This window comes from Scleropages formosus, chromosome 14 (genome assembly GCF_900964775.1).
Source record: "Scleropages formosus chromosome 14, fSclFor1.1, whole genome shotgun sequence".
Lineage (NCBI taxonomy): Eukaryota > Metazoa > Chordata > Actinopteri > Osteoglossiformes > Osteoglossidae > Scleropages > Scleropages formosus.
Genome location: NC_041819.1, coordinates 4,981,907 through 5,000,290, shown reverse-complemented (window position 1 = coordinate 5,000,290; position 18,384 = coordinate 4,981,907). Strand labels below are relative to the sequence as shown.

The following is an 18,384-nucleotide window of genomic DNA, read 5'->3' as shown; positions in this document are numbered from 1 at the left end:
TGACAATACTGCTATTAAACACTGGAGGACCCGGCATATCTGAATTTGAGTAACCTGAGTTGTAAATGAAATGCTTAGAAAGACACAAGAATGCACTACTGAGAAAGGGGCGAAACCGTAATATTTAATAATATACATTTTCAACTTTTAGGTGGCCACATGAACACACTGAGAAAGCATGCAATATTATATACAACTTGTGACAACCAAAGGGTTTTCATGTGTACTATGCATAAGAGTATTATTCGATTTCCGTGCTTTATTAAGTTTCGGGGAAATAAATAAATGAATAAAATCCTCAAAAAGCCAAGTGACCACGTTTGGACTGGCGAGTTTGGCCAAAGACGAGAGGAAAATCATGTGTGTGAAGAAGACGAAGCGACACGAAGGACCGTTGCATTGGTAAAATGCCTCAGTTAAACCCTTCAGAATAAAACGTATCAGTAACGTGCTTGGCGGGGGGGGGCAGAAACACAAGCCGTCAGTGAAACGCTTCCGAAAAACAGCGCCAACAAAGCGCGGCACACAAACGCGTCGAACGCCCGCCGCTCCAGCTTCCTGGCGCGTCTCTTCGTTCCCTCTAACTTGCCAGAGCACGTACTCGCAGCACAGACTCTTAAATCCCGCCCCTTGCGAAAAACTCTCCTCCCATCGGGCGGTGAGCTGGAGGGGGGGCTGGCTCTGTCTTCGCTTCAACCATTGGCTGGCAGCAGATCAGTAACAATGTTAAATGCACTCCGAGGTGGACGGAGTTAGTCAGTGAGACGCGTTGAGAGGGAGGCAGAGGTGCGCGCTGTGTGGAGCCAGGATTCCGGCGGTTCGCAACTGTTGATTTGGCCAGAAAGATCAGTACAGTGTGAAGACTCGAGATTTCTATTATTATTATTATTTTACTTGTTAATTCTCTTAATTATTTTTTTAATCTTCACTGCAGGCAGGATCTTTGATTGCACCTGTGCTTCATAAACAGTGGACTTACCCCCCAGCAAGGGCATCTCAGAGGTGTTTCGTTCTGCATCCAAGTCTGATCTCACTGCCACAGTGCATCCAGGATCTATACGTGTGTATGCATGTGTTCTGTGCGGATTAAGGTGCCCATCAGGAAGATGTGAAGAGGAGCTGGCGAGCCCTTGCGCTGCCATCAGGAGGTGGTCTTGGCTGGACCCTCCTCATTGATATTACAGACACACTTTCTGCGCTCCTCCAGCAACACTCCGTGCTCTTATCGCACCCTGTGGCTTTCCTATGGAGAGAAGTCATAGGAGGTCTGCGGTGTTCTAGACTAGGGGGTAAGTCGCTCTTTATGATGCTTATTGCATGAATTAATATTCAATACATAAATAAATCGAAATAAATAAAATGAGAACTTGCCAGTGCGTATTAATTTCCAGTATTTTCCTTTTCCGTGACTTCTCTTTTCGTATCGGTGGATGCAACAGATTAAAAAGCGTTTTTGGAAGGTGGGGGGTGTTTTGGTAAACACACACAGCTTGCTGTTTCAGAGATTTGCTCCGTGATTTTTAATGCGTCTCAGTGGTTTTTAAGTCACGCTTTTATATCGGGTCTTCGATTATATTTGGTCATCTGGTAATTTTCCAGCGCGATTTGGACTCTTATTTATCTGCATTCCTGGGTTTGCTTTAAGGGTGGCCAGTTTAGCGGCTGCCCTGTGTCTCTCAAAACAGCCTTAAAGATACACGGCTATTTCACTTTGACTTTAGTGTTAAGTTCGAAAATAAGTGTGTGTAAACACTTTTTTTTTTTTTTTTTTTTTTACCAAAAGGGTATTCACGAGTGCCACATGTCCAGTTCATCATAGTAACAAAAAACATATAACACTGACAGAGTATTCAATATTCCGTATCATAATTCCTCACCTGCAGTTTTTATATTAATAATCCTGCTGTTTTAAGGACATCGGGAGAAAAAAAAAAGACAGTATCTCATATTGGAAGCCACTGCGGGGTAATTTGCTCTCATATATAAGAGCAAGGGGTTTTTATCGTTACAAACTCAGTGGGTTTAATCGTTAATCTGTAATTATCTGTGCCCCCCCCCCCATTTTCCTTTGCCACTTGTAGACCTATAATAATTATGGATTGTTTAATTTTCCCTGTTTTGTTTCAGCCCACACTGCCGTTTCGTTTTGTGGAAGTCGGAATGCCAGACCAGACGTTCAGTTAAAATCATTTGAAAAGGAATCCAGAAGAAAAGGAAGGGGGGATAAAAGAAACGAAAATAAAGACAAATTGAAGGCATGAAAATGAACATATTGCATATTGTTCATTATGGACAGAACTATGACAGTTAAATTTAAGGATTCTGAGCTCAGTGAGCAGATCAACAGGTCGGAAGCGTGAAGAGCATCCAAAACACACTCGCACGCATACACACACTCACTGCCTCACACTGAAGGGGGATGCATCTCTCTGTCTTATTTTTCCTTTTGCTCTGGGCTCAAGCCCTCACCTTGAAAAACCTGAATTATTCTGTTCCGGAGGAGCAGGGTCCTGGCACCGTAATTGGAAACATTGCCAAAGATGCTCGCATCGGACCTGGGGAGAGGGGCAAAAAGTCCAACTTCAGGGTGCTGGAGAACTCAGCTCCTCATCTTATAGATGTGGATCCAGAGAGCGGACTGCTGTACACCAAGCAGAGGATCGACCGGGAGACCATGTGTAGGAAGAACCCCAAGTGCCAGCTCTCCATGGAGGTGTTCGCCAATGACAAGGAGATCTGCATGATCAAAGTGGAGGTGCAGGATATCAACGACAACTCTCCCAGCTTCCCCTCTGAGCAGATCGACATTGACATTGCTGAGAACGCAGCACCGGGGACTCGCTTCCCACTCACAAGCGCACATGACCCGGACTCGGGGGAGAACGGGTTAAAGAGCTACCAGATCACACGAGATGACTACAACCTGTTCTCCCTGGACGTGAAATCCAGAGGGGATGGGACCAAATTCCCAGAGCTGGTTATTCAGAGACCCCTTGACAGGGAGGAACGAAGCCATCATACCCTCATATTGACAGCAATAGATGGCGGGGAATATCCAAGATCAGGGACCATGCAAATAAATGTCAAGGTTATTGATTCTAATGACAACAGCCCGATGTTTGAACAGCCCTCCTATGTGGTAGAGATTCCTGAAAATTCCCCCCCTGGGAAATTATTGATAGATCTGAACGCAACTGACCCAGATGAAGGGAGCAATGGGCAGATTGTCTATTCTTTCAGTGGTTATGCACCAGACAGAATCAGAGAGCTGTTCTCCATAGACCCTAGAACAGGTGTCATAAAGATTCAAGGAGAAATCGACTATGAGGAGAACCCAGTTATAGAGATTGATGTGCAGGCAAAGGATCTAGGACCTAATCCAATCCCTGGGCACTGTAAAGTCACGGTAAAAGTGATTGACAGGAACGACAACTGGCCATCGATAGGCTTTGTCTCTGTCCGCCAAGGAGCCATCAGTGAGGCTTCCCCTCCAGGAACAGTCATCGCACTGGTGAGAGTCACAGATGAAGATTCCGGCAGAAATGGCCAACTCCAGTGCCGAGTACTTGGCAACGTGCCTTTCAAGCTTGAGGAAAATTATGACAATTTCTATACTGTAGTCACAGACAGGCCTTTAGACAGGGAGGTGCAGGATGAATACAATGTCACAATAGTAGCTAAGGACAATGGGATCCCTCCTTTAAATTCTACTAAATCCTTTACAGTCAAAATCTTAGATGAGAACGACAATGCACCTCGTTTTACCAAATCTGTTTACCTATTGCAGGTTCCAGAGAATAACATCCCAGGGGAATATTTGGGTTCAGTTCTAGCTCATGATCCAGATCTTGGGCAGAACGGAACAGTTTCTTATTCTATTTTACCCTCCAACGTTGGTGATGTGTCTATTTATACCTATGTGTCTGTTAATCCAACAAATGGTGCCATTTATGCTCTCAGGTCTTTTAATTATGAACAGACAAAATATTTTGAGTTCAAGGTTTTGGCAAAGGATTCCGGATCCCCTCATCAGGAGAGCAATGCCACAGTGAGGGTCAGCGTTCTTGATGTCAACGACAATGCCCCTGTCATTGTGTTGCCCCTGCTGCAGAATGACACAGCGGAGATCCATGTCCCCAGAAATGTGGGCGTGGGGCACATTGTGACCACCGTTAGGGCGGTGGACAATGACTACGGCGAAAGCGGTAGACTGACCTACGAGATCTCAGATGGGAACGAAGAGAACCTCTTTGAAATGGACCCAATCACGGGGGAGGTCCTCACCGTCCACCCTCTGTGGGAGGAAGTGGCTCCAGTTGTGGAGCTTATAGTGAAGGTCGTTGATCATGGGAAGCCAACCCTCTCAGCTGTGGCCAAGCTGATCATTAAGGCTTATAACGGGCCTGTGCCAGAGGGAGAACCCCGGATCAACGAAGAGCAGCACAGCTGGGATATGTCCCTTCCCCTCATAGTCACCCTCAGCATCGTCTCCATTATGCTCCTGGCAGCCATGATCACAATCGCCGTCAAATGCAAGCGGGAAAAGAAGGAAATCAGGACTTACAACTGCCGGATTGCTGAGTACTCCCACCCCCAACTGGGCAAGGGCAAGAAGAAGAAGATCAACAAGAACGACATCATGCTGGTACAGAGCGAGGTGGAGGAGAGGGACGCCATGAACGTCATGAACGTGGTGAGCAGCCCCTCCCTCGCCACATCCCCCATGTATTTCGACTACCAGACGCGCCTGCCACTCAGCTCCCCAAGGTCAGAGGTCATGTACCTCAAGCCCACGTCCAACAGCCTGACTGTTCCTCAAGGACACGTGGGTTGTCACACCAGCTTCACAGGGACTGTGACTAACACCACTGAGACACCATCTAATAGGATGTCAATAATTCAGGTAAGGAAGAGAATTTATGCTCTGTAAACTCTTTTCTTCAGCATATCTCCTCCTTATTGTACTGTGTGCACATTTCTAGTGTATTACAAGTAATTATGCATGTTTGGAAAGTGTAGCTGCAGGGTGTAGAATTGATGGCCTTTCGAGTGGTTAACAAAACTGAGTTTGTCTTTTGAAATCTCTGCTTGACAGTCAAAGTACTCTGCAGTATTTCTCTTCCTTTATCCGCACAGTGCAGTTCAAATGATAGAGATGAATTGTTATGCCATTATATGATGATTTAGTTTGTTTACAGGCATTTAACTAACACCGAAAAGGCAATGTGTCTGATCTGTTTTTCAGTGCACAGCCATCTTATGGATAATGAATATGGCTGGGTCGCATATGCTTTTGTTTAATACATCTCACTTTATGCATTACTTCTGGTGCTCACTGAAGCATTGAAATGTAGATGTTTATTAATTCAGAGTCCGAAGATGAAGTATGAGGAGGTTTGCAGGCGTTTCATCATATGAATGTCCACATGGAGAAAAGATCCAAATGGACACAGTTTATGGATACGAGTCTCTGCTGCTTCTTTAATTGTGTTTCACATCATTGAGAGGCAGCACAATTTATTCAGCTCATTTTCTACTGCATGAATTTGTGTCTTTAATGCTGCAGAGTGTATGGTCCATATACTGAATAACAAATCTGTACTGAGTGTCTGAAAGGAGAAATGGCTTACCTTCTCCCCAACTGCCTGCATTTGAAATCAAGGAGAGAATTCTCAAAACAATTGTGCTCCGACTGTTCTTAGAAACCAAAGAGGTTTACGTGTTTTCCACATTCCCAGCTAATGCCTCTTTGTGAGGAACGATTCTACTAAGCCCCTGACAAGCACTGCATATCTTTTGTGCTAAGCCTGTTTTAAAGTAATTTGAAATCTGTCATGTCAGACAAGGCTAAAGTCCTACTTAAAGCACTGTACACCAGGTATACATATGCCACCTGCTAGATTAGTTTCAATGAAAGTGATTGTGCCCTTAACTCGCATGCAAAACGTATCCTTTGTTTATTAATCTATGAAAAGTGCTAATATACCATGGCTTGGTGACATTTAAAATACAGGATATTTTACTTTTAGTTTAATCATGCTACAGTTCCTAGTGCAACGTGCTCCGTTATTGATAGTAAGTAGGTATAATTGCATCCCAGTATCACGTTGAGGGGAAGAAAAAAAAAAAAACAAAAAACAATTTTTCTCTCCTACCAACTGAAGAGGATACCCTAAGTCTTGGTGGTTATAGGAATATTACAGAAAAGAAAGAGAGCTTCTCGTCATTGATCCACGTTACCTATGTGCGGCACAAATGTAAGATGCACAAGGGCACCTTGAGCCAGCAGTGACATTTTATAGCAGTCCACAAGTGTGCGTTGGCTGGCGCGGGGAACGCCGTGGCTGCTTCGGCCAATTCATTTTCTCCTTTGAAATGCAGAGGACTTGTGGAGCACAATAAGTGGCGTCGTTTGTGAAGAATTATTCTGATAGGCCTTGGATGGTACATAATGATACTTAATTCCGCTTAAAGTATTAAGGCATATTATTTACAGCCGGATTCAAGGTTAAAAGGAGGCTTGAGGAGAACACGACAAAATGTTGATGTGGTATTTATAATCTTTTCAAAGCATGTGCTTGATGGAGAATTACCTCCTACAAGCTTTTGGCCTAATAGCAAGAGCACTGCTTGCATTCGCTAATTTCTAAATTACGACGTTAAATTTGTGCTTATACTTTAAAAATGCTGTATATAATGCAGCTGGTTATATACTGGTTTATAACAGCCTCTCTGGTACTGTTTCTTCAGATGTTTCCTGCATTGGGGGTTAAAATGATTAAACTGTCATTAAGAACAACACAGCTGCACTGTGCTTGTGGCTCATTGTATGAGACGGCCAGAAATTAGGCAAATGTAGAAGACATACAGGGTAAAAGCGTGGTACGCAGTTCTCCTCTAGGTGGAGTCGGTTTCCTTGCGGCTTACACACAGTCATCATAGCAGCTCGGAGAGGTTATTCTAATAGGAATTTCACATTTAACCTGAGCCTCTACCCTGTATGTAACTGATAATGGTCACATAAATTGTGTAACTGTGCCTGGCCATAAAATTGTGTCCATAGGTGAACGATTTTGAGTGCGGCACGCCGCGGCGATGGTGCGTATCTGAGCCGTGAAATCCTCATGCGAAGCGGCGACGCTGTAGGTGCCCCGCGGTACATGGAGCCTGACCAGATGCAAAGTGAAATGCAATAGTTAAGCTCTTATCTCAAAACAATCCCACATTTATCAGCTCAGCCTGGCGAAGAGGTCAATTGACTTGCATGAGGGCAAGCTGACAGACAGGTCAGTAATTCACTAGAGGGCCTCGCCAAATAGCAATTATAAAGCAGCGCGGGCACCTAGAGTGAGTAAGTGCCTCCGCTGTATACGCAAGACCTTTTCCGGAGTTCCATCCTGATGCCCAAGTTCCATATCAGTGAAGCAGAGAGCACCAAATTGGGGGAGTGTCATCGATTTGAAACATCCACGTCTCGCTGGGAATGCCGGCACTGTAATTTAATCATAATGTCCTCTCTGGCTCCTCTTCAGCTATTACTCGGAGGAAGTTTAAAAAAAGATTTTTTTTTTCTTTTTTTTTTTTTTTTGAATGTTAGTTTAAAAACTAACAGTAAAAATAAAGCTCGGCAATACGCTTTTCATTACGTTGCAATGGCTACGTCGCATGTTGGCGTTCGCGTGCTCCTTTTCCTGTTTAAAATTCACAAAAGTGAGAGACGAGGAAAGGGGGAGAGAGAAAATGTACAGAAAATTGCCTTTGGTTTCCATGCAGAACCTGTGACAGTTTTTTTTTTTTTTTTTGGGTGTTCAGATGAGTCTGAAAAGCTGTGCCGTATGCAAATTGTAATAACCCTTCATTGTGGATGGTGCCAGGAATGGATGGTTGGAGGGTATTTTTGGAAAAGAAGCGTTGCATGTTCCAAGTATGTGTGGAACACGCTTGACTAGCCGTCATAATGGTTCTCGTATATTTATCTGACAGTCTCGCATTTGTGTAGGCAGCCTCTGTGGCTGCTGTATTTATGAGTGTTTGCAGGTCCTCCCCCAACAAATTTATCAGTGCGCTTATGTTATACTGAAATTACACTTGCGGTCCAATGGCAGCCTGGCATGAAGGCGCTTTGGTTTTATATGTTTTATTCAGGGGGGGAAAAAAAAGCACATATGCAAGGAATAATACTGATGTTGATGGCAATTTCAGATAGGATGTGAAACAATGCATTTTGTATGTTCCTCTCCATTGAATTTTTACTGAAGTGTATATTTCAGTTTTGGCGCGCATGACATTTCGCTGTTCTTCGACCCTGAGTGTATGTTTATATTTGCAAATGCATGTTCTTCTCTATTATTAATGCCCATTTCCTATATAAATTATCAGTGTCATTGAGATACATGAGAAATGCATCTGTTTGGTTGAAAGCTTTCTGGCAATACATAGTGGGTATTGCATCAGTTTCATTCACGTTGAAGCTGTGTTTTAATCTTGGTTTTGCTTTTTAAGATTTTTTTTTTCTATATTAACATCAATCATTTTTATGTAGCTTAGAATAACTGCATTGTTTAGCATTCCCATTAAGAACTGCAAGCTATAGTAGATGTAAGCACAAACTTGCATAAGTGGGGAAAAAAAATGATCATTGCATTTGGTCAAAAATGTATGCTACCCTGCTGACTGGAATCCACGTGTTTGTAAGAAAATATTAGTTTTAGATATTCTAAACAGCAGGAAAAGCTCGCGTTCATGTTTATTTTTGATTAAGTCCAATAAGCCATTAAGGGATATTATGAAACAGTTGAACGCTTTCCTGGAGACATTCATTGACAAGTGAAAGTTCTATAGGCATACTTTAATGCAGTTATTTTATGTATTATTTATACACCACCTTGAAATTCAAGTAACAATGATAAATTATTTAATGGTCTCTAGAGCTGTATAAGTTTACACTGAGTCTTCCGCAAGTAGTTTTTTTTTTTTTTTTTTTCTCCCACCCAAATAAATAAACTCTTCAGTATAAATATTTTCCCCCTTTCACCTCATATCCTTGGTGGGTTTGTTTGTGCACTCGTTTATTTCACATTCTATTCAATTCATCATTCAATAAATAATTGGATTCATTTTAAATTCATCTATCCATTCTGAGGAACCTCGAATGCGGTCGAGACCGTGGTCATGCAGTGCCTATCCCAGAGTGCATAAGGTGCAAAGCAGGGTATACCCTGGGCAGGATGCCAGTCCATTAAAGTGAAATAATCCAGAGAATTTTTAATATGTACTGTATAATACAAGGGAAATGGTGCATAGCTGTGCAGAGATAGTGAAGGCCCTCAGTGCTGTTTCTGGCTGACGGGACCCTGCTGTTTTGCATCTAAAGTTACTGGTACATTTATTCATTCAGAATGCACTTTTATTTGAATCATTACAGAGGCAGGATAGCAGGTAAAAGTGAAAGCTTTGCATGATAAATGGCTTTGGTGGTGAAAACATACTTTGCTTACTGTACTAGTACACCCCTTCCTTCCTTCTATATTAAACTGCATGTCTCACACCGGTAAGTTTATACTCACGCAAATAAAGATGTGTTTGAGAAGTTAATTGCCTTCTGTTAAGTAAAATAAGTGTTCAAGAATAGGAGCCTACTGTGGGTTGTATAGCTAACATATTTAATGAGCGTACCTTCGGTTTGGAAGGTGGGATTCGTATGGCAAATCTCCAAGCCACCTTGGTAACCTCAAGAAGTTACTATACATCGGTTTTCAACAGCAGTCACGTTAATGGGATGCTCTTGCTGAACATTGTACTTACAGGACACTCTATGCCACAATCATACATTAACGAAGGCCAAACATCACAGTTACTGTTGTGTGTGTGTGTGTGAAGATGCAAGTGCTCTGATTTTTTTTTTTTTTTTTTCTTACTACAGGTTTCCAACAACTTATAGTTGCACTAGCTGCACTACATCACTTTTCTTCCTCTAGGATATAGTAGCATGATGGTGCAGCGGGTAGCACTGGTTCACATCTGGTTGCGTCTGCATGTAGTTTCCATGTTTCTTCTTCTGTTTGTGTGGGCTTTCTCCCATAGTCCAAAGACATGAGTTTCAGGTGATTGTAGAGTGTCCCGAGTGTCCCGAATATGTATTACATAGCTCTTTTGTGTAGGACTGAGTGGTATTTTATTCATTCATCTGTTATTGTAACTCACTTTGGACAAAGGTGTCAGTGAAATACGAATTAATAACAATATAAAAGCGTTGCATGCTTAGAAAAAATTCCTTACTCCCTCATTTTCACCACTTTTTGCAACAAATGTAAACAGCACAGATTCATTTTATTTGCTCTATCGACGGCTTCCTTCGTCGCCACTGTTTCTGAGTTTACCTGCCAAACAGATGGGAAGGTGTACGCTTAAAGTGCTACGGCGTTTATTGATTTTTTTTTTTTTTTTTTTTTGCTCCTTTACAGAATATTTGTTTCTTTGAACAGCGATGAAAGTACTGACTCGGAGTTGTTTGCAGCGGCTCAGGTCATGTCATCAGGTGCTCTGCATTAATGGTTGTGTCTCAGGAAATGGTTAATGTTCCCCTATGATGTTTCCTGGCCTGGTACCACAGCACTGACTCACTAACAACTAATATAAAGTAGTTCACACCATATCATGTTGCCTCTTAGAACGGCTTTGTTTAAATTAAACGCAGATGATCATTAACAGTTAGGTTTCCTCATTTCACTGGCCAGGTGGGTCCACTAAAATTAGCATTATAGAGCGATTAAATAGTCTTTTTTTAAATACGGGCTGCTGCTGAAGAGACAATGTACGGTTTTATTAAAGGGAGATGGCAAAGAGAGGGTTTTTTATTCAGCCCTAGCAGAAGCGTATTCGGGGCGTACTGATACATGTCACTTTGATTGTGCTTGTCTGCATTTTAGAAAGGGTTTTACTAATTGAGGAATTGTGAGAAGATGATTTGAAAAGGGGGATGCGGTGGTGCAGCAGGTTTGGCCGAGTCCTGCTTGCTGGCAGGTCTGGGGTTCAAGTCCCGCTCTGGGTGCCTTATGATGGACTGGTGTCCTGTTCTGGGTGTGTCCTCTCCCCCTCCAGCCTTATGCCCTGTGTTGCCAGGTTAAGGTCCGGCATGCCTTGGGACAGGCAGCTTCAGGCGGTGTGTGTGTGATTTGAAAAGTGCATGTTTATTATCCTGCTGATGGCAAAAAAATTTTCTTGGACCAACATCTGAATCCTTTTCCCCTAAACTGTACCCTTGATCAAGGTAACTGCTCTGCATTATTCCAGTAATAATTACCCAACTGTATAAATGGGTAAATCAATCTAAATAGCTAAGTGTACAAACCTCATGGTGTAAGTTGTCATGTATAAAAGAATCAGCTGTTTAATAGTTAAAAATGACAAGAATTGATTGTAATTTTCATCTTTAAAAATGTCGTATTATTTTTACAATAACCAGACCAACCAGACACTGTCTTTTAAATAGTGTGCAATCATTCATCCCGCTGACCACCTAAAGCTGAATTTTGATTATGTAATCATCTTGTCACATTTGAAAAGTGTATCTGTTACTTGTATTGATCTGATTGTAGCGCTAATAAATGAAAGTCCCAGCTCAGTGAAGATGCTGAACATACTCTTTATTATTAAAGATTTGGAGCACCTTGAATCCTGCATCTATTCTTCTGTCCTGAGCAATGTAATATCTAGATGAAATGTGTCTCGTAGGTCACATGTCATGGAAAAGCAGATGGTGTCTAAATGCAGAATTTAAGGTTGAAGGGCATTCTAAGGTTGTTTCTGCTATTTCTGTTTAGCCTGTTAAGATGCGTATGCGGGATAGGACGTGTGCTGTAGGACAAACTCCGTCTAAGCCCAAGCCAATGTCTCCCGGTACATTCCGAGAAGCTAAAAAGAGAAATGTAACTTTGCCTTTGAAGGGAAGGTCATCTTGGTTTACAGCGCTAGATTATTCACGATTGTTTCTTCTGGGGTTAGACGATTAATTGTAAACCCTACCTGACAGTTCCCTTATGCGCTATGGACACTCATGTCGAGTGTAACAATTCTGCTTCTGACAACGCAGCGTTAAGTGAATCTTTTCCAAAAAGCACCCTGCCAAGATGGGTACACCACCACAGGAGAATATACCTGAAAGTGGAGCCTCCTTAAAGTGAAATATGACTTTCCTTTTTGCTGTCCTAATTCTCAGTTTGGGAATTGCTTTCCTTCATTCCCCAAATGGGTACTCTATTAAGGTGCATCCCTATTAAATATTGCATCAAGTAGTAACACTATACTCGTCCTTGCATTTAATAGTAATTTGTTGAAATCATTTCACAGTGTTAACATATTATATACTGTACATTTGTTTATTTAGCAGACACTTTTCTCCAAAGCAACTTCCAATGAACTCTATGTAGTGTTACCAGCCCACACACCTTATTCACTAAGGTGACTTACACTGCTGGATACACTACTTACACTGGGGTCACTCATTCATACATCAGTGGAACAAACTCTCTCTGTCACTCATACACTATGGGTGAACCTGAACAGCATCTCTTTGGACTGTGGGAGGAAACCAGAGCACCCAGAGGGAACTCACAGAGACACGGAGAATATGCAAACTCCACACGGACTGAACCTACATCCTCTTACACCATCTAGGTGGTGGGAGACAGCAGTGCTACTGACTGTGCCACCGTGCCACCAGCAGTAGCAGTTAAAAGTTTGAGTACACTTGCTGGAAGCTTTTTTTTTTTTTTAAACTCGTATTTTATTTCTTTCCATGTGGTGTTCAGGTAACACGTTTTACCAGGGAGTCATGTGTTCCCAGCTCTTCTGCTGCACTTCCCAGAGATGTAGGACACTTGTGTATTGCTTTTCTTCCTTTGCTCTTCTCTTCAGTGTGTCCCACACTCATGTTGCTCAGATGTACTCACACTTTTGGCTGGGTTGCTATAATTTATTTCGATGATGCCTTCATCCCAGGTGACTTGTAACTGCTCTACAGCAAAGGCTTTTGGAAATGGCTGTCGGCTACATAAGTCTGCTGTTGTTGTAAAAGTGTAAAGAGATGGGCTGTTGCAGCAAACTGCTGCCAAGGCCACGTCCTTTTGCTGTCTGCAGGCTGCTACAGCACAGTATGGGCTTATTAGCCCAAACGGGCCCAATTTAAGCCCATTTAAAGTGACACTGAAGGAAAGGGAACTAGTACAAAAATTGGCTTTAGTTTGGTTAATGGGCAGGTCTGAAAGAATCGGCACTTTTCTTGGTCCCAGAAGGGACTTTGGCCTTCATTAAACAGGGAAAGTGGTGAATAAAAGCCTTAAAATGGTCCTTCAGTTTCCTGGCTCCAGTTACCGTGCCCTGAGCTCCACACGGCTCTCAATGTCACAGCTGCTCTACAGTACACTGGAATGGAGGTTAAACCCATTGATATGTATTATTTAGAAAAATATACGTGGAATCAATGAGCAGCTGGGGGCTGCCAAGGGTGTATCCTGCTTCACACCCTGTGCTTCCGGGATTGGCTCCGGACCGCCTTGATTCTGCAGCGGACAAGTGGTCATCCATAATGAATGAATGAATTAATGAATGGGCCTAATCCAGATGAATTAGCTAGGCTAAATTTGGTGCATTAAATTTAAACGTATTTATCCATTTTGGGTTTCGCTGTGGATTTTCTCAGTGTTTATCTTTGTACTGCGAATTAAACGTGGAGGTCAAAGATTTCTTTGAATCTTTACTAATGCCTTGCTAAGCTGTTGCCATAAGGCAGCTGATTCTAGCGGAGTAAATCTTGTCAAGCGCTCACTTTTTGTTTCATTAATATTTAGTTGACGCTATTTTAAGAAGCTTCAGAGCTTTTGTTGAAAGGTCCTACATATGGTCGTGGATTTGCTTTCACCTTGCGCGTGCTGTTTTTTGTCTCCACCTGATACGTGGCCATCGAACTGCTATTTGAAGTGCCTGTGCGAAGCAAATCGGGCTGGGGGGGCTTCTGTTTTCATAAATACGGAGTGAGAATAGTGGAAAAATTGATCCCTTAATCCACTTTTACATCCCTGAGGCGAAACAGTCGTGGAAATCCAGCAGTATCCGTACCAGTGAAGGGAGAATAAGAGGCTCTTTTCCAGAAGCCCCCACCCAGCGGCACTGGGGAGCACAGCCTGCTGGGAATCGCTCCGAACTAATTTGACTTTATTATTTTCTGTGTGGAAGCTAAAGTCCCGCAAATGCTGCTTGTACAACTGGAATTAGTAGATCATTATCTGTCCTCCCACTAAAATGCTGGAGTTCACTGGAGACATACACAGAAGAGAACAGAGCAAACATATTGTTTTGTGTTGTTTTTATTTATTTATTTTTTTTTCCCCTTTTCCCTTGTCCAATTGCATTGCTTGTTGCAGCGGCAGGACCAAGAGAAAAATTTGGTCTGGGGGTAGAATTCGTTCAGGAGCACCAGAAGTCGATTTAGTGAATGTAATACGATTGTCTGTAGTTCCTCGCTGTGCTCCTTCTTGGTAGTGATCACATGAACCTGTTAAATCTCACACTTCCATCTGCACTTATTCTGAGTGACTTTACCTCTGTAGTGCACCCTGCTCTCCCTTCTTCCCTGATCCTTGTCCGGTAGAGAACATCATTTGGAGTCTACGCATTTGGACCCGTATAATAGAGTCTACACATTTTGCAGCCACAAAATGAGATGCATCTGATGACACTAGAGTAAAAGTAGTGAGTTAATATAGGTGGTAGTGTACTGGTTAGAACTGCTGCCTTGGGATCTTAAATTCATGGGTTCAATCCCTATCCTTGGCTGCACTACCCTTAAGCAATGTGCTTATCCTTTTAAAAAAAAAAAAATGCTCCAGTAAAATTACTCTGCTGTATGAATGAGTAAGTATTTATAAGTCGCTCTGGAGAAAAGTGTCAGCTAAGCGAATAAAAGTTAAATTGTTGTTGCATATGGTATAATTGTAAACTGTTTGCAGAAAGGAGGGGGTGCGGTGGCACAGTGGGTTGGACCATGGTCCTGCTTTCCAGTGGGTCTGGGGTTTGAGTCCCAATGGGGGTGCCTTGCGACGGAGTGGCGTCCCGTCCTGGGTGTGTCCCCTCCCCCTCCGGCCTTATGCCCTGTGTTGCCGGGTAGGCTCCGGTTCCCCTGCGACCCCGTATGGGACAAGCGGTTCTGAAAATGTGTGTGTGTGTTTGCAGAAAGCACTTTTCTCTCTATTAGAGCCTCGGTGGAATGACAGTTTCACGGTGACAGCCCCTCTGCTGTGGTCCTGACAGGAACAAGGAGGGTTCAGCCACCTGGCTCTTCCATCTCCAAGTCCATAGCAGTCGGTTGACTAATTTCTTCAGTGACCTCTCAGGTGAGGCGCAGATCTTGTGGACATTCTTCTTCCAAGTGACAGACTGAGGAAAGAAGGTTGTCATTTGCAGATCCTCTTCTGATCCCAGAAGACACATGAACGAAACATACATTTACTTAGCAGAAATTTTTCTCAAAAGCAAATTACAACGGATACTATGTAACATTATCAGCCCACACACCTTATTCACCAAGGTAGCTTACACTGCTAGATACACTACTTGCACTGGGTCACTCATCCATCCATCAGTGGAATACACTCTCTCTGTCACTCACACGCTATGGGTGAACCTGAACAGCATGTCTTTGGACTGTGGGAGGAAACCAGAGCACCTGGAGGAAACCCACGCAGACACAGGGAGAACATGCAAACTCCAGACAGACTGAGTGGGGATCAAACCCACATCCTTTCACAACACACCAGCACTGTGAGACAGTAGTGCTAGTCACTGTACCACAATGCCACCCATACATACCTTCCATACACAGGTTTTCAATATGTTTCGTTCAATAACGGCACAAATTCGTAAGAGGGGAAATTCACTCTCCCTGCAGCTATGCAATAATTAAGTTTGAACTACCCACTAATGCAGCGTCATCCTGCGAGAGTCCAGGTGAGCCGCTCTCAAGAAACTTTGGTTCCTGTTGATTCCCCCCCAGAAAGATGCTTAATTAGTTACCTACTTACATATGTTACATGATGTTATGTTAATTCCCCCCCTCCCATTTTTTTCTTTTTGTGGAGAAAATACACACGCACACAATGTCTACAACCACTTGTCCCATTGCGGCGAACCGGAGCCTAACCCGGCAACACAGGGCGCAAGGCTGGAGGGCGAGGGGACACACCCAGGACGGGATGCGAGTCCATCACAAGGAACTCCAGGGGGAACTCGAACCCCAGACCCAGCACAGAGCAGACCTTGGCCAAGCCCACTGCACCACCACACGTGGAGAAAATAGTAAAAGTAATTTGTGTGTTATGTTCTTTTATGCTCTTTTTAATGATCAGATTAACGGAAAGGTTTTTTATTTTTTTTTCTTCTTCTTTCCCCTCCCCCCCATCCCCACTCAATGAACACATGTGTACCTCACCGGCTCATGGCAGACGTGGACATCAGCCTCCTCCTTTTTGAAGTGCTCTTTGCTAGACCCTCTGAATCGCAACTACATTGTCACCTGACATTTTGGAAAATTTCCATGGTAACACAGGCAGTGACTTTCAAAAAGAAAGGTTCAGCCATCTTTACGGGCGTGCAACAACACACATACACGCACACACACACACACATCCATTCCACACCCAAACAAATTAATTTTCTGCAGGCCAACATTATGAGCTCTTTATGCCAGCAGTGGCATCTCCATCAGCTCAGGCACAGTTAGACACAACCAAGTCTTTGACACGTCCAACATCTTTCACCAATGTTCAACTTGAGACCTATCAAACAAAGGCCCTCGAGCATCACACTCATGCATATTGAAAATGATATCTAGAGTAACCCAAGGTTTGTAACCCTAGTACTGTGTTGGCTATGTACATATCGGTGTCATCTGACTCGTCCTTACATGCAAATCATGTGATCAGAACAGACTGTCGATGTGATTCTGTCCCATGTGCCAAACACCATCCCTACCCTCGTACCTCATGCGCGCTTAGTCCTACACTGCGAGATCCTCCTCGCTCGGTGAAGGTAAATCGGCAGGGCACAGAGGGGTAAAGTTTAGTCATAAGGGTCCACCTTTGTCAAACAGCTGGTTACCAAAGAGCTTTTCTGCAGTCCTCTTCAGGACTGCAAGAAACATCAGTCTGAGTATTTGTCCCCTGCTTATTTTCTTCTCCTTGGTGGGTTGTTTAACTTCGCCAGTGCAGTAAACAGTCGCCGTCATTAGCAAACCTGCAACTATTTATGCCTTCGGCTGAGGTTCATAAGTAGTAATGATCATTTTGCTGACTTGTCATGACAATATCTGCTTATGAATGCTTTTTTTTTTTTAAAGGCATTTTGAGAATAATCCTGCAGAAGTGGCTCAGAGGAGGCTCCTTGGGAAAGGGAAACGATGTTCCGTAATCCAAAGTTCAAATGAGCGACAGGTCAAATGTCCTGTTTCGATAGTGTTCGGTAGACGGCCGGGATCCTGGCGCTGTGCTGAGCTCCTTCTTCTGTCCCTGTTTTTTTTTTTTTTTTTTTTTTAAAAAAAACAAAAAAGAAAAAAGTCCTGTACCTCCAGTGCCTGTCAGACTCCCCTCCTTTCGCGTAAATCTTGCGTCTTCGTCCATTTCGTGCTTCGCAAGGCGTAATGAAAATGCATGAAGGTAATGAGTCCTGCCTCCTGCATTCTATTGGCTATTTAGAAAAATCATTAGAGTGAAGGCTATTGATTTTGTTTGGGAGTTTTTATCTCTGTTGGATATGTCACTGCTGCATTGATGTCGTGAGATAACCTATGCAAGCGTCAATATACTTATCACTTACAGAAGTGTCCCCGGAGGGCTGTACAATCTCCTCTGGATACATAAAATGGGATTAGCGGGAGTGGCCGCTTATTTTGGAAATTCCTTTGCTTGTTGCTTTGTAATGTGTCTCCCCTTTTAATGCTGTTTCAGGGCCAAATGGCTTAAGATTGCAGTCTGTTCAATGATGCTTACCTTCTGCGAGTGGAAACCTGCATAAACTCGCATTAAAACATGCTGGGGAAATTATCTTATACCGATATTGCCGCGAAACGCCCCTGTCTCTTGCTGTCAGAAATCCCAGATGTGCAGTACCGCTTAATGAACGTTGCATGCTTTTAAAATCTGAGCACGAGATGGTAAGTACAAAGCAAAATCAATGCGCCGTCCATATTTTCGTCCTCCGTAATTCGTTCGCCGGGTTCGAAATAGCAGGTTTTTCCCATACAGTCCTGTGATTGAGGATGATTTGAAGTGGATTAAAAAAGGTGTTTTCGTGCACATTGTGTGCAGTTCCTCTTCGACTGGACATTGTCTCCGA

General features: G+C 43.1%; 1 protein-coding gene across 3 annotated transcripts in view; it reads left to right on the top strand.

Annotated features, from left to right (window-relative positions):
• Positions 1 to 753: 753 nt before the first annotated feature.
• Positions 754 to 18,384, top strand: part of LOC108918303 (protocadherin-17-like) — a 53,645-nt gene continuing 36,014 nt past the window's right edge. For all 3 annotated transcript variants that reach the window (XM_018725433.2, XM_018725426.2, XM_018725442.2), the window contains exons 1-2: positions 754 to 1,289; positions 2,128 to 4,903. In XM_018725433.2, coding sequence (XP_018580949.2) covers positions 2,420 to 4,903 — 2,484 coding nt within the window. In that variant the 5' untranslated portion in view covers positions 754 to 1,289; positions 2,128 to 2,419. The remainder of the gene's footprint in view (positions 1,290 to 2,127; positions 4,904 to 18,384) is intronic.